Source organism: Myotis daubentonii, chromosome 2 (genome assembly GCF_963259705.1).
Source record: "Myotis daubentonii chromosome 2, mMyoDau2.1, whole genome shotgun sequence".
NCBI lineage: Eukaryota > Metazoa > Chordata > Mammalia > Chiroptera > Vespertilionidae > Myotis > Myotis daubentonii.
Window position 1 is genome coordinate 50,221,251 of NC_081841.1, and position 13,499 is coordinate 50,234,749.

The 13,499-nt window shown below is 40.3% G+C and overlaps 1 protein-coding gene across 4 annotated transcripts in view; it reads left to right on the plus strand.

Moving 5' to 3' along the window:
• Positions 1–9,701, plus strand: part of SPATS2 (spermatogenesis associated serine rich 2) — a 129,776-nt gene extending 120,075 nt beyond the window's left edge. For all 4 annotated transcript variants that reach the window (XM_059682771.1, XM_059682774.1, XM_059682772.1 and 1 more), the window contains 3 exons: positions 4,652–4,754; positions 5,876–6,105; positions 7,433–9,701. In XM_059682771.1, the coding sequence (XP_059538754.1) occupies positions 4,652–4,754; positions 5,876–6,105; positions 7,433–7,747 (648 nt within the window). In that variant the 3' untranslated portion in view covers positions 7,748–9,701. The remainder of the gene's footprint in view (positions 1–4,651; positions 4,755–5,875; positions 6,106–7,432) is intronic.
• The last annotated feature ends 3,798 nt before the right edge of the window (positions 9,702–13,499 follow it).

Sequence of the window (13,499 nt, forward strand, 5' to 3'; positions counted from 1 at the left end):
ACCCCTATGTTCATAGCAGCACAATTCACCATAGCTAAGATCTGGAAACAGCCTAAGTGCCCATCAGTAGATGAATGGATTAGAAAAGAGTGGTACATCTACACGATGGAATACTATGCTGCTGTAAAAAAGAAGGAACTCTTACCGTTTGCAATGGCATGGATGGAACTGGAGAGCATTATGCTAAGTGAAATAAGCCAGTCAATGAAGGAAAAATACCACATGATCTCACTCACTCATGGATAATAAAGACCATTATAAACTTATGAACAAAAATAGATACAGGGACAGAGCTGCCTCTAACAGACTGTCAAACTACAGCGGGAAGGCCGAGGAGGGTAGGGGCGGCTGGAGGGGGGGTGTTAAGAGATGAACCGAAGGACTTGTATGCATGCATATAAGCATAACCAATGGACATAAGACACTGGGGGGTAGGGGAGGCCAGGGGATTGTCAAGGGCGGGGGAAAAAAGGAGACATATGTAATACCCCTTGTAAGACTTTAAGCAATAAAACAATTATGTTTACTATGGTTGCAAATATCAAAAAATTTCTATATGTGACACGGCACCAAAGTTAAATTAGGGTTTTTCAAAATGCTGACACACCAAGCTCAAAAGGTTCGCCATCACTGCTCTAGATCCATCCATTATGGTGCAAATGGCAAGATTTCCTTCTTTCTTATGGGTTAGTAAATTCCATTTTATATATGTACCACAGCTTTTTTTTTTTTTAACCCTCACTGGAGAATATTTTTTCCATTGATTTTAGAGAAAATAGAATTGGGGGAGGTGGGGGAAAGAAAGAGAAACATTGACATGTGAGAGACACATCAGTTGGTTGCCTCCCACATGAATCCAGACAGGGGTCGGGAATCGAACCTGCAACCCTTTGGTCTGAGGGCCAATGCTCTAACCACTGAGCAACCGGCCAGGGTTACCACAACTTTTTTATCCACTCCTCTTTTGCTGGGCATTTGGGTTGCTTCCATGCCTTAGCTATTGTAAATAACACTGCAGTGAACATAGGATTGCATAAATCTTTTTGAATTCGTGTTTTGGGTTTCTTTGAATATATACCCAGAAGTGGAATCACTACATCATAAGGCAATTGCATTTTAACTTTTTGAGGAGCTTCCACAGTTTTGTTTTGCTTTTAATCCTCACCTGAGGATATTTTTCCATTGATTTTTAGAGAGAGTGGAGGGGGGGGGAGAGAGAAAGAGAGAGAGAGAGAAACATCGATGTGAGAGAGACATATGGATTGGTTGCCTCCTGCACGCATCAGTGGGGGCCAGGGATCAAGCCTGCAACCAAGGTACATGCCATGCCCTTGATGGGACTCAAACCCGTGACCCCTTTAGTCCAAGGGCTGACACTCTAACCACTGAAACAAACTGGGTAGGGCAGTATGGACATCTTAACGATGTTAATTCTTCCTACCCGTAAACACAGTATATGCTTCCATTTTTAAGTAGATTTACAGTTGTGTGTAGGAGAAATAGAATTTATTCTTATATTATTATTTATTAATTTTTGTATTTTCCATATGAACAATTATAAACCTACTTTTGCCCACCCTGTATTTGTATCTTCTTCAATTTCTTTCTTTGGTGTCTTATAATTTTCCTAGTATAGGTCTTTTACCTCCTTGGTTAAATTTATTCCTAGGTATTTAATTTTTATTGATTTTATTATTTTTTAATATAGTTTTATTGATTTCAGAGAAGAAGGGAGGAGGCTAGAGAGATAGAAACATCAATGATGAGAGAGAATCACTGATTGGCTGCTTCCTGCACACCCCACACGGGATCCAGCCTGCAACCTGGGCATATGCCCTGACCAGGGAATTGAACCTGTTTCATAGGTCAACGCTCAACCACTGAGCCACTCTGGCTGGGCATTTTTATTTTTTTGATGCAATTGTAAATGGGATTGTTTTCTTAGTTTCCCTTTTTATTAGTTCATTATTGGTGTATTAGAATGCAACTGATTTCTGAATATTTATTTTGTTTCCTACTACTTTACTGATTTCATTTATCAGTTCAAGTAGTTTTTTGGTGGTATCTTTAGGGTTCTTAACACGTGTACTTTTTAAATTCTTAGCTAAAGAACAATGTTTCTGCCCTGGCCAGTGTTTCTAAGTGGTTAGAGCAGTGGTTCTCAACCTTGGCTGCACATTAGAATCACCTGGGAATTTTTTTAAAATCCTGATTTCTGGGCCCATCCTCCGGAAATTCTGTTTCTTTGTTACTGATGTTGTGGCCCCACCCCATAACAAAGAAACAGAAGTTCCAGAGGATGAAGCCCAGAAATCAGGATTTTAAAAAGATTCCCACACCCTAACCGGTTTGACTCAGTGGATAGAGCATCGGCCTTTGGACTGAAGGGTCCCAGGTTCGATTCCAGTCAAGGGCATGTACCTTGGTTGCGGGCATATCCCCAGTAGGGGGTGTGCAGGAGGCAGCTGATCGATGTTTCTCTCTCATCGATGTTTCTAACTCTCTATCCCTCTCCCTTCCTCTCTGTAAAAAATCAATAAAATATATATTTTTTAAAAAATAAAAAGATTCCCAGGTGATTCTAATGTGCAGCCAAGGTTGAGAACCACTGGGTTAGAGCGTCAGCCCACGCACTGAAGAGTCATAGGCTTGATTCCGGTCAAGGGCACATACCTGGATTGCAGGTTCAATCCCCAGCCCCAGTTGGGGCACATGCAGGAAGAAACCAATGGATAGGTCTCTCTCACATCAATGTTTCTCTCTCTCTCCCCACCCCACCCCCTCTTAAAAAAAAAAATCAATGGAAAAAAATATCCTTGGTTTAAGATTAACAAAAAAACGAAAGGAAGGAAGGAAGGGAGGGAGGGAGGGAGGGAGAGAGGGAGGGAGGGAGGGCAGTGTTTCTGAAACTAAGCATGGGAACCTTAGAGAGGTCAGGGTATTCATTGATAGTTGTAGACACTGGGGTTCTAAAAAATTGTTTATAAACTATGAGCTATATAGACAAGAGGAGAAGTGGCTCTAATCCTGAGCCCTTAACTTCTGTTCTTTCTGAATACATGAGGTTTATTGCTATATTTAAGTGGAATACTTGCTGCAGAGGCTATATAACAGCCTTTGTAAAATAAAAGCATAGATGGAAGATCACCTAAGCCCTTACAGGTATCTTTGTCATCACTCTGATTCAGTATTTTACACAAACCCTAGGTTATGTTATTACTTTCACTTCCACTTAGACTCTATTGGGGTGAAATAGCAAAACAATGCAAATTTTTAATTACCATTTTCTGATTAACTAAAACTATGTTACTAAATTTTATAGAAAGTCGTCTTCATAGTGATGCCAATCTGTCTCATTCAACTATCTGGGAGAAGCCGGAAACCCCTTTGGAATTAAGATGAGAATTCTGGCTCTTACAGGCTTCATCTGTTCTCCTTCCCGCGTGGTTGAAAAGCTGCTAGAAATATTTCTGCAGGCTGACTAAGGATCTGTTTCTCTCCACATTTGAGTGTACTGAAGTGGGTGCTATGCAATTTAAATGTCTGATTTCCAGATCATTTTATTTCCGTCATTCCTGTTATGTCTTTGGCTCAACAGACTCTAGAATTTGTTTCAGACTTAATCTCAGACTGATATTACATGGTGAAGGCTTTGTCACAGAGCTTTGTGTGCTTTCCTGGGCCACAATATACTCTGAAGCTTTAGGGCTTCAAAGGCCAGCGGTAATTTTTATTTCTCCTTTCCCTTTCACTGCTAGACGCATCTCAAGGATTCTGATCCATTCAGTTCTACCCCTTGAACATCCAAAGTGGAATTAGACCACTGCCAAGACTTCTCTAAGGAGTTCAATTCTTCTGAATTTTATCTAGAAGAATTATAACTTTTCTTTTTCATCTCCTTTTCATCTTAAAGTGATTCCAGGCTACATTAGAAATTGTTTATTGAAATAGACCCTCAGAAACACTTTATCCCTAACATGTATTGGGGCCCTCACTTTCTGTAGTGTAGTTAGTTTTTGACCCAAGGGGTTGACTACTTCTCAACTCAGTCAGCCTAAAAGGGTTACATTACATGCAGCACAAACTTCTCATTTGTGAAGTTCACTTTTTCATATGAATGATTTTCCATCTCAAGAAATTGTTTCTATTTCAAGGACTAACAAATTCTACTTTACAAAGAGTTGAAGTGGGTTTCCTAAGGAAGTTTTTACTAAAGAACCAGACCATCAATTTAAATGGAATCATTGTTGTAACTTAAGAGTGTTTTTTTCGCTGCTGCCTCTGTTTATAAACTGTGAGCTATATAAAATGTATAAAATGGAACAACGTGGAGAGTAGCCAATAGCGGAAAGTGGCCCTCTATAAAGACTTTCTCCTTTCTCTGCAGTTTCTTGTGATTATACTTAGTGGGCTTTGACCATCATGTAGTATTTCATAAAGCTCCTAAATAGACTTCTCTTTGGGCTCTGAAGAAAAATGACTGAATTTTGCCAGTCACCCAGCATTGGTAATATTGTGGCATTGAGCAAACTTTGAAGCAATAAAAATAATTCAATTGAAAATAATTCTGTTTCACTCATACATAGCAAGCTGTAGATCCCATGTGTGCTGCATGTCTCACCTGGAGGCTTTTCTTTGCCCCCTTTTCCAGCACTTTGTTAGTGAACGTAAATATGACGAGGATCTGGGAAGAGTAGCCCGGTTCACCTGTGACGTGGAGACCCTAAAGAAGAACATTGATTCATTTGGACAAGGTGAGATAGCAAGAGATTCCGGGCACTGGAGATGGTGATGAGAAGACCACACTGTACTAATTAGAGACTGAAGTGCTGGTTGGCTTCTCTTCTGATTATTCTTTCGTGCCTCTTGTGTTTTGTTTGTTTTTATGAAAAGTAGCTCTGAGATCTTTAAGAAGTCAGTGGATGCAGATGCTTGGAGCACTGAGGATGGGCTCCCTAAATTTGCAATAACATTTTTTTCATCCATTCTCTGTTGAGTTGAGAGTGTATGATATGAAGTATAAAGAGCATGGAGCTCTGGAGTCAGACCAAGTTTGCCTCTACTCATTTTATTCCTCTCCAAAATGGAGATAATACCTACCTTGCCTGGCATACGATAGGTGATAAAACAATAGCTTCAAAGAGGGTGGTGCCTCTAAGGTGAGAGTTTGTGTGCCACCAATCCTGAGCTCAGCTCCTTGGTTCTTTCCATCTCGGTATGAAAGTGAAATGTTGACTCTAGGGCAGTGATTGTGAACTCAGCACTAGTCCAGGCTTAACACCAAGAAAAAAATCTAGTGGGGAGCATTAAACCATTGAATTCTGACAAAATTCGAATTGAAAATGTTAATATTTTTCAGCTAAATTGGTATTTTAAGTTTGGGATTGTTTTTGTGAAAGAATCCTAGGAAGATACATGTTTGTTGTAAAGACTAGTTCTGTTCATATTAACGAACCTTGATTAGTTATACTGTGCATCATTCAAATTTTTTTTAAAAGATTAACTCTTTACCTTTGTCTTTCTTTGTAGAGTGTTCCTTTGTCTGTACTTTAGAGTGTTCCTCACATAGGAACTGTATGTATGGCTTATATTGTTATTCCTAGGTTTAGGTAGTAGGAAGAGCCAGGACCTTAGGTAGTAGGAAGTCAGGAAGGCACTAGTTGGTGGGGGGATAGGTCACTCTGGTCTTGAACTATTGGCTTATTTCTAAGAGCAGCGGGGATTTCGAGGAAGATGGCAGAAGGGAGATATTCCTTTTTGTTACCCGTTTTATGTATAAGCATTCTTTATCTTAAATTGCTCTTGTGAAATGGTGAAAACCTTACCCTTCATCCTCTTTCGTCATATGACTGCATATTTCATATATTTGTTTCAGTGTCCCATCCAAAGAACAGCTATTCAACCCGATCGCGATGTAGCTCAGTTACATCTGTGTCCCTGAGTAGCCTGTGTGATGCCCCTGCTGCTGCTGCTGCTGCTGCTGCTGCTTCCACCTGTGCCTCTGGTCCCAGCCTTACAAGTACGAACAAGAAAAACTCAGCACCAGGAGAGACTCCTGCAGGCAGAGCAGACTCCAGTGGCCGGTCCTATCAGCCTCATCGCCAGGTAACCTGGCTTCCACACTGAGCTAGTCAGGAAGAAAGCTACCAGATTTTCACAGTGTTTTTTTTTAAATATTTTATTGATTTTTTTACAGAGAGGAAGGGAGAGGGATAGAGAGCTAGAAACATCGATGAGAGAGAAATATCTATCAGCTGCCTCCTGCACACTCCTACTGGGGATGTGCCCGCAACCAAGGTACATGCCTTTGACTGGAATCGAACCCGAGACCCTTCAGTCCGCAGGCCAACGCTCTATCCACTGAGCCAAACCGGTTAGGGCACAGTTTATTTTTTTTATTTTTTATTTTATTTTTTTAAATATATAGATTGTCACCGTTTAAGTGCTGACAGTTCAGTACATTACCTTCCTCTCTTTATTCCCATTCCACACCTATTTTGAATCCCTCCAGCCTGTTAGTTCCAGAGAAAGCATTTGGTATGTATGTTCCAAACCACCAGCCAGTTTAGATTTCCTGTTGCCAAGACTGCTGACTTTCTGATGTTGGCAGTGATTCTAGCTGTCGTAGGTAGTAACGCCTGGTAATTAGTCACAGTGGGAGTCGTGCACCCATCTCAAGGTAGATAAATACCACAGTGGCAGGTTCACCAGAATGAAGCAGCAACTCCTCTTAGAAGTACAACATAGAATATACCGGAGAGAGTGTGAACTTGGTTCCATACGGAGTGAACACTAGAAAGTTGAAGCATAATCCTAGTTTCTTTTCCTTGGTTTGAAAAAGATACACAAGAGCAATTGAAAGCAGTGCTGTCAGTAATTCTTCAGAATTGAAATTAGAAGACAAAAATAAAATCCCATGCCATAAACTTTCTGGGTTGTAATGTAAAAATGTACTGCATGTCATAGCAGTGTGATGGAATCTATGGTTTATATAGCAAAGCAGATCATAATGATGTTTATTTTATTATAACAAATGTTCATTATCTTTACAAATTATTTATTATCTGCAAAGCTCAGACATGTAATAAGATACTTGCCCAGTTCAGGGCTTGTAACAACCCAAGGAATGTTCTTCTTTCTTTAGCATGTGCCCAGCTAAAGAAAAGTGAACTCCTCTTCAGTGGAGAAGAGCCTAGGGGTGAAAGGCAGGGAAAAATAGTGAAAGAATGATCATTTCTGATGCAGTGGAATGATCATTTCTGATGCAGTGGCTAGTTGAATTAGGCAGAATTCTGTGAATCTTGAGAGATCACTGAGTCCTGAGTATGGACTACCACAATTACGCTGTCAGAATACTCCTATAAACTAAACTGGAACAAATGGAGTACCACAATGCCAGAGTATTTTGGACATCATATTCTTTCGTCCTTAGGTGTTGCCGGGGAACCGACGAGGAGGACAAGGCTACAGGCCGCAAGGCCAAAAGTTCAGTGACCCCACGAACCAAGAACAACATGACAGTATGGGTCGTTACAGAAATAGCTCATGGTATTCATCTGGTTCCAGGTATCAGAGTTCACAACCCCAGGCACCAGGAAATGCTAGTGAATGGGGCCAGGCGCTCTCTGCAGGGAACAATGGAACTAGAGCCAGCATGGAACCCAGCCCACCTAAGCCCTCATTCAAAAGGGGCCCACTCCCCCAGCGCAAACCCAGGACCTCTCATCCTGCAGCTGTGAACTCTTGAGGGAAATTCCAATTGGCCTTTCTCCTTTATCCCACATAATTCAACTTGGTAACTGGACTTTAGGAAACTTATAGTTAGATTTAATAACAGAAAGACGTTTTCGCATATCAGTTTTTATACCATTCTAAATATTTCTTTCCTCATTTCCTCATTATTTTTGGAAGGCAATCTTTTTTTTCCCCTTGACCTTTCCCCGTGATTTGGATTCATTCTGATTGGTCATTTCTACCAGGAATCATGGGCAATGATGGCCAAGTTTCCCAAGAGTAAGCAGTGTTCTTCCCAGGGCACCAGGCCTTTCAGTTGCCCGCAGAGGCCGTCCTTTCAGTTGCCCGCAGAGGTCAGGCTCTCAGGAGTGGATGGGCCGGAGCTAGTCCTCCTGCCTTTCCAGTCTAAGAGGAGCCACACATGCCGGTCAGGTTCCCTCTAAACAACAGTTTCACCAGGAGAGGCACTGAGGGGATTGTGTACTGCACTGAATTAGAGAAGTGGAAAATTTAATTGGTGAAAAGGAAAAAAAGACTAGGAAATATTTAAGAATCTGCCTCTCACAAAGTGCCTGAGATTGACACTCAGATCAGGGTTTCAGTCTCCCGCTTGGCATGATAGCTTAACCTGCAGTTTCTTCAAAATATCCAAAGCTTTGTTTCCTTAATTTCCTTAGACTGCAAACGTGTCTAGGGAAGTCCATGGGAAAATAGCATTTATTTAAAGTTAAAAGAGGGGGGAAAGTATTTCTTTGCTTTAATGTTTGAAGATTTTTGTTGTTATTATTCTCATTCTAAATCGTATTCTTATCCTAAATCAAATTTATAGCTATGTAATTAGTGTTAATCTAAGTGTTACTCATCAAAAAATTGCCACAGTCAATCTTTAGAGTTGAGTAAATAAAAACAACTGCATAAATGTTCCCACATTTGTTTCCCAGCGGCAAGTGACTTCATTTCATTATCTATTTTTCTTTGGGCCTCATGTGGTAGAAGTCTCTGAGACAGCTTGTTCGGGGCTTAAATGAGGGTGTCTGATGCCTAAGTCATCTGTCCGCTGCTTAGCTTCAGAACCAAATTAAAATGTGAAGAGCCAGAATGAGCAAATGCAGCTGTTCCTGTGGGAAAGATTCATAGGATAGGGAATGACTTTCCAAAGGAGAGCTTACCAGTTTAGAAAAACCACAGCTGCCAACGGCTCTCCCAGGCAACCAAAGGTTATATCAGCACCCTCCTCCCTGCCTGTCCCTTGACAGGAGTAGTGAATGTAACCGTATAATTGAGCTCCCGCACGTAGCAGGTGGCATCGGTGCCAGATCCTTGCACCCTATCCCCACTCCAGCATCTATGATTTAATAACAGCAGAGCGATTTATTTCTCCAGTATTTGTTCTCCCAAGTCTGAATCCCAGACTGAGTGGCAGTGGTGCAGAACTCGGCTGCCTCGGGGCTTCCCCTGGCTCTTTGGCTGAGGCTGAGCTGCCTGGTTCAGGTTGGCTGAACAGATTTAGAGAGGACGAGAGATTGTGTGTGTCTTTCAGTAATGAAAACAGTAGTCAAGGAGTCCTGGGAAGCCATTTTCTAAAAGGCTCATCACCTCATTTTGGGGAATTTGTCCAATAACACCATCAGCCTGCTGGGTGTCAGGAAAAAAAACCCTGCTTTTCTGATTAATTGCTTACCTTACTGTATAGGAAATTCAGAGATTAAAACAACCTTGAAGGATTCTGAGGTCTATCTCTGTATCCAAGCAAAACTGTATTTAACCACCCAGACAGATGGGAAGCCACTGTTTATGAAAACAGTCTTTAAGTCGAAATTAAAATCTTATAGAAAAGTATTTGAATATATTTTTCTGTGACCATAAAAAGTTTGAAAATTATCAAGATTTTTCTACATTTTGTTTTTAATTACAAAGTAGTATTTAAAATATCAAATAATGCCCTAACTGGTTATGCTCAGTGGATAGAGCGCCGGCTGCGGACTCAAGGGTCCTAGGTTCGATTCTGGTCAAGGGCATGTACCTTGGTAGCGGGCACATCCCCAGTAGGGAGTGTACAGGAGGCAGCTGATCGGTGTTTCCTTCTCATCAAAGTTTCTAACTCTCTATCCCTCTCCCTTCCACTCTGTAAAAAATCAATAAAATGTATATATTTTTTAAAAATCAAATAATACAGAAATGTAAAAGGAGAAAATTAAAGTTTCTATTCCTCAGGCTTAGTAATGACTTAGTTTGGTGTAGCCCAGCTGTGTGGCTCAGTGGTCGAGCATTGACCCATGAATCAGGAGGTCACAGTTCAATTCCCAGTCAGGTCACATGCCTGGGTTGCGGGCTCAATCCCCAATGTGGGGCATGCAAGAGGCAGCCTATCAATGAGTCTCATCATTGATGTTTCTATCTCTCCCTCACCCTTCCTCTCTGAAATAAATAAAAAAACATATTTTTTAAAAATAATAATTTGGTGTATACCCTTATAGATTTTTCAAGGCATATATGTATATATATACATGAATATATAGATTTTTTTGTTTGTATGTGTTTTGTTTTTTTTTAAATATATTTTATTGATTTCTCACAGAGAGGAAGGGAGAGAGACAGAGAGTTAGAAACATCGATCAGCCGCCTCCTGCACATCTCCCACTGGGGATGTGCCCGCAACCCAGGTACATGCCCTTGACGGGAATCGAACCTGGGACCCCTCAGTCCGCAGGCCGACGCTCTATCCACTGAGCCAAACCAGTTTCGGCATGTTTGTATGTGTTTTATGATTTTTTTTAATCATGTCTAAACCATAGTTCACTTAGGATCTTCTGTTGTAGATATTCTGTTCCTAAATTTGCCAATTTGACTTTCTTCGATGAAGATAAGTTAGGTTTATCTTAAGTTTGAATTGTGCAGCCATTCCTTGCTTTCCATATAGATCTGGCCTTCCTAAGAGAAGAGAGGCTCTGAACCCTGGGCAGCTCCCACTGGCTGGTCAAAGAGATCCTACCTAATCATCATTGTTCCTTCCTTTTCCATTGCCTCTTAGAGATCAATGTCTTGCTTTTCCCCAACTTAGAGATAGGACTTGAAACTTCAGATTGCTTATCTCTGGCAGTTATATGCCCCTGGAGAGAGAACATTTCAGTTAGCATGGCTTCATTATGAACATCAGGTGTTTCCTAGGCCCCTTATTTATCACAGTTCTTAAAATTCCCTCACTCCCTCCCTGCCACTCTTCTCTTAAAAAAAAGATCAATGGAAAAAATACCCTCAGGTGAGGATTAATAAGGATGGTACAAAAGGATGGATGCATGATGGAAGATAAAAAATCTTCCCCTATCTTGTCCCATTGATAAGTTTCATATATATCTTGCCACAAATTTTCTAAATTTCAAACATGCAAATATATTTTTTTCTTTTATATAAATAGGAATCAAATTATTCATACTTCTATAACCTTGCTTTTTTCAATTCTCACTTTTTATAATAGATTTTTTGTTTTATGAAAAATCAATATATATATAAATGCTAAAAAAATTAATAATAATAAATTTAAACAGTTCAAAAGTGCATATGATGAAAAATATGCCTCCATCCCACTCAGGACTTTTTGCCCCCTCCCCTGAGGCCACCACTCTTAAGTACCTTGTGTTCCCTTCCGAGATTTTCTGTACTAGCTCATGTATATCGTAAGAATGTATACCACTTTTTAAAAATTAAATTTATTGGGGTGACATTGGTCAACATGAATACATAGGTTTCAGGTGTGGGTTTCTATGTTACAAGGTTTGTATGTTACACCATACACTTACTACTCTAAGTCAAATCCCCCTGTCACCATATATTAGGACCCCTTCCTCCTCCCACCCCCTTCCCTCAGGCAACCACCACACTGCTGTTTGTGTTCACAAGTTTCAGTTTTATATCCCACATCTGAGTGAAGTCATATAGTTCTTAGCTTTTTCTGGCTGACTTATTTCACTTAGCATAATGTTCTCAAGATCCATCCATGTTGTTGCAAATGGAGCTATTTCATCCTTTCTTATGGTTAATTAGTATTCCATTGTGTACATGTACCACATCTTCTTCATCCAGTCCTTTATTGCAGGGCACTTTGGTTGTTTCCATGTCTTGGTCACCATGAATAATGCTATAATGAACATAGGGATGCATATAGCTTGTGATTTCAAGTTTTTGGGGTATATACCCAGGAGAGGGATTGCTGGGTCGTATGGTAGCTCTATTCTTAAATTTTTGAGGACTCGCCACACTGCTTTCCATAGTGGTTGTACCAATCTACATTCTCACCAGCAATCGATGAGGGTTCCCCTCTTTCCACAACCTCTCCAACACTTGTTATTGCTTGTCTTATTGACAATGGCTACTCTAACAGGTATAAGAGTCTTTTGTTGTTGTTTTTAAAATATATTTTATTGATTTTTTACAGAGAGGGAGGGAGAGGGAGAGTGAGTCAGAAACATCGATGAGAGAGAAACATCGATCAGCTGCCTCCTGCACACCTCCCACTGGGGATGTGCCCACAACCAAGGTACATGCCCTTGACCGGAATCGAACCCTGGAACCTTCAGTCCACAGGCCGATGCTCTATCCACTGAGCCAAACCAGTCAGGGCTATAAAGGGGTTTTTGATTATAGTTTTGATTTGCATTTCCCTAATTACCAGTGAGGTTGAACATCTTTTCATATATCTATTGGCTGTATCTTCTTGAGAGAGGAGTATTTTCAGGTCCTCTGCCCACTTTTTGATTGGGTTGTTTGTCTGGTATTGATTTTTATAAGTTCTTTTTTTAAAAAAAAAATGTATTTTTATTGATTTCAGAGAGGAAGGGAGAGAGAAATAGAAACATCAATGATGAGAAAGAATCATTGATCAGCCACCTCTACTAGGGATTGAGCCCGCTACCCCAGGCATGTGCCCTTGACCGGAATCAAACCTAGGACCCTTCAGTCCACAGGTGGACGCTCTATCCACTGAGCCAAACCAGCTAGAGCTATGAGTTCTTTATATATTTTTTTAAAATTAAACCTTTGTCAGAGCTACTGTTTGCAAATATCTCCCATTCTGGTTGGCTGCTTCTTTATTTTGTTGTGCAGAAGCTTTTTAGTTTGATATAGTCCCATTCATTTATTTTTGCCTTTACTTCCCTTGCCTTTGGGGTCAAGTTCATAAAATGTTCTCTATGACCAAGGTCCATAAGTTTGGTACCTATAGTTTCTTCTATGTAACTTGTTTCGGGTCTTATATTTAGGTCTTTGATACATTTTGAATTAATTTTTGTACATGGGACAAACTGTAATCCACTTTCATTCATTTGCATATGGCTTTCCAGTTTTCCCAGCGCCATTGATTGAAGAGAGTATTTTGACTCCATTGTGTGTTTCTGGCTCCTTTGTTGAAAATTATCTGTCCATATACTTGTGGTTTTATAGCTGGGCTCTCTATTCTGTTCCATTCTGTGTGTCTGCAAATGCCATGCTGTTTTGATTATCGTAGCTCAGTAGTATAATTTGAAGTCAGGTAGTGTGATACCTCCAGCTTCATTCTTTTTTCTCAGGATTGCTTTGGCTATTCAGGGTCTTTTGTGGTTCCATACAAATCTGATGATTTTTCATTGTATTTTTTTAAAAAATGACATTGGGGGTTGCATTAAATCTGTATATTGCTTTGGGTAATAGAATGTACTTTACCACTTAGACCTCTTTTTATGTCAGTATTCACAAACATACCTTGTTCTTCCTATGGCTGGATAATATCTCAT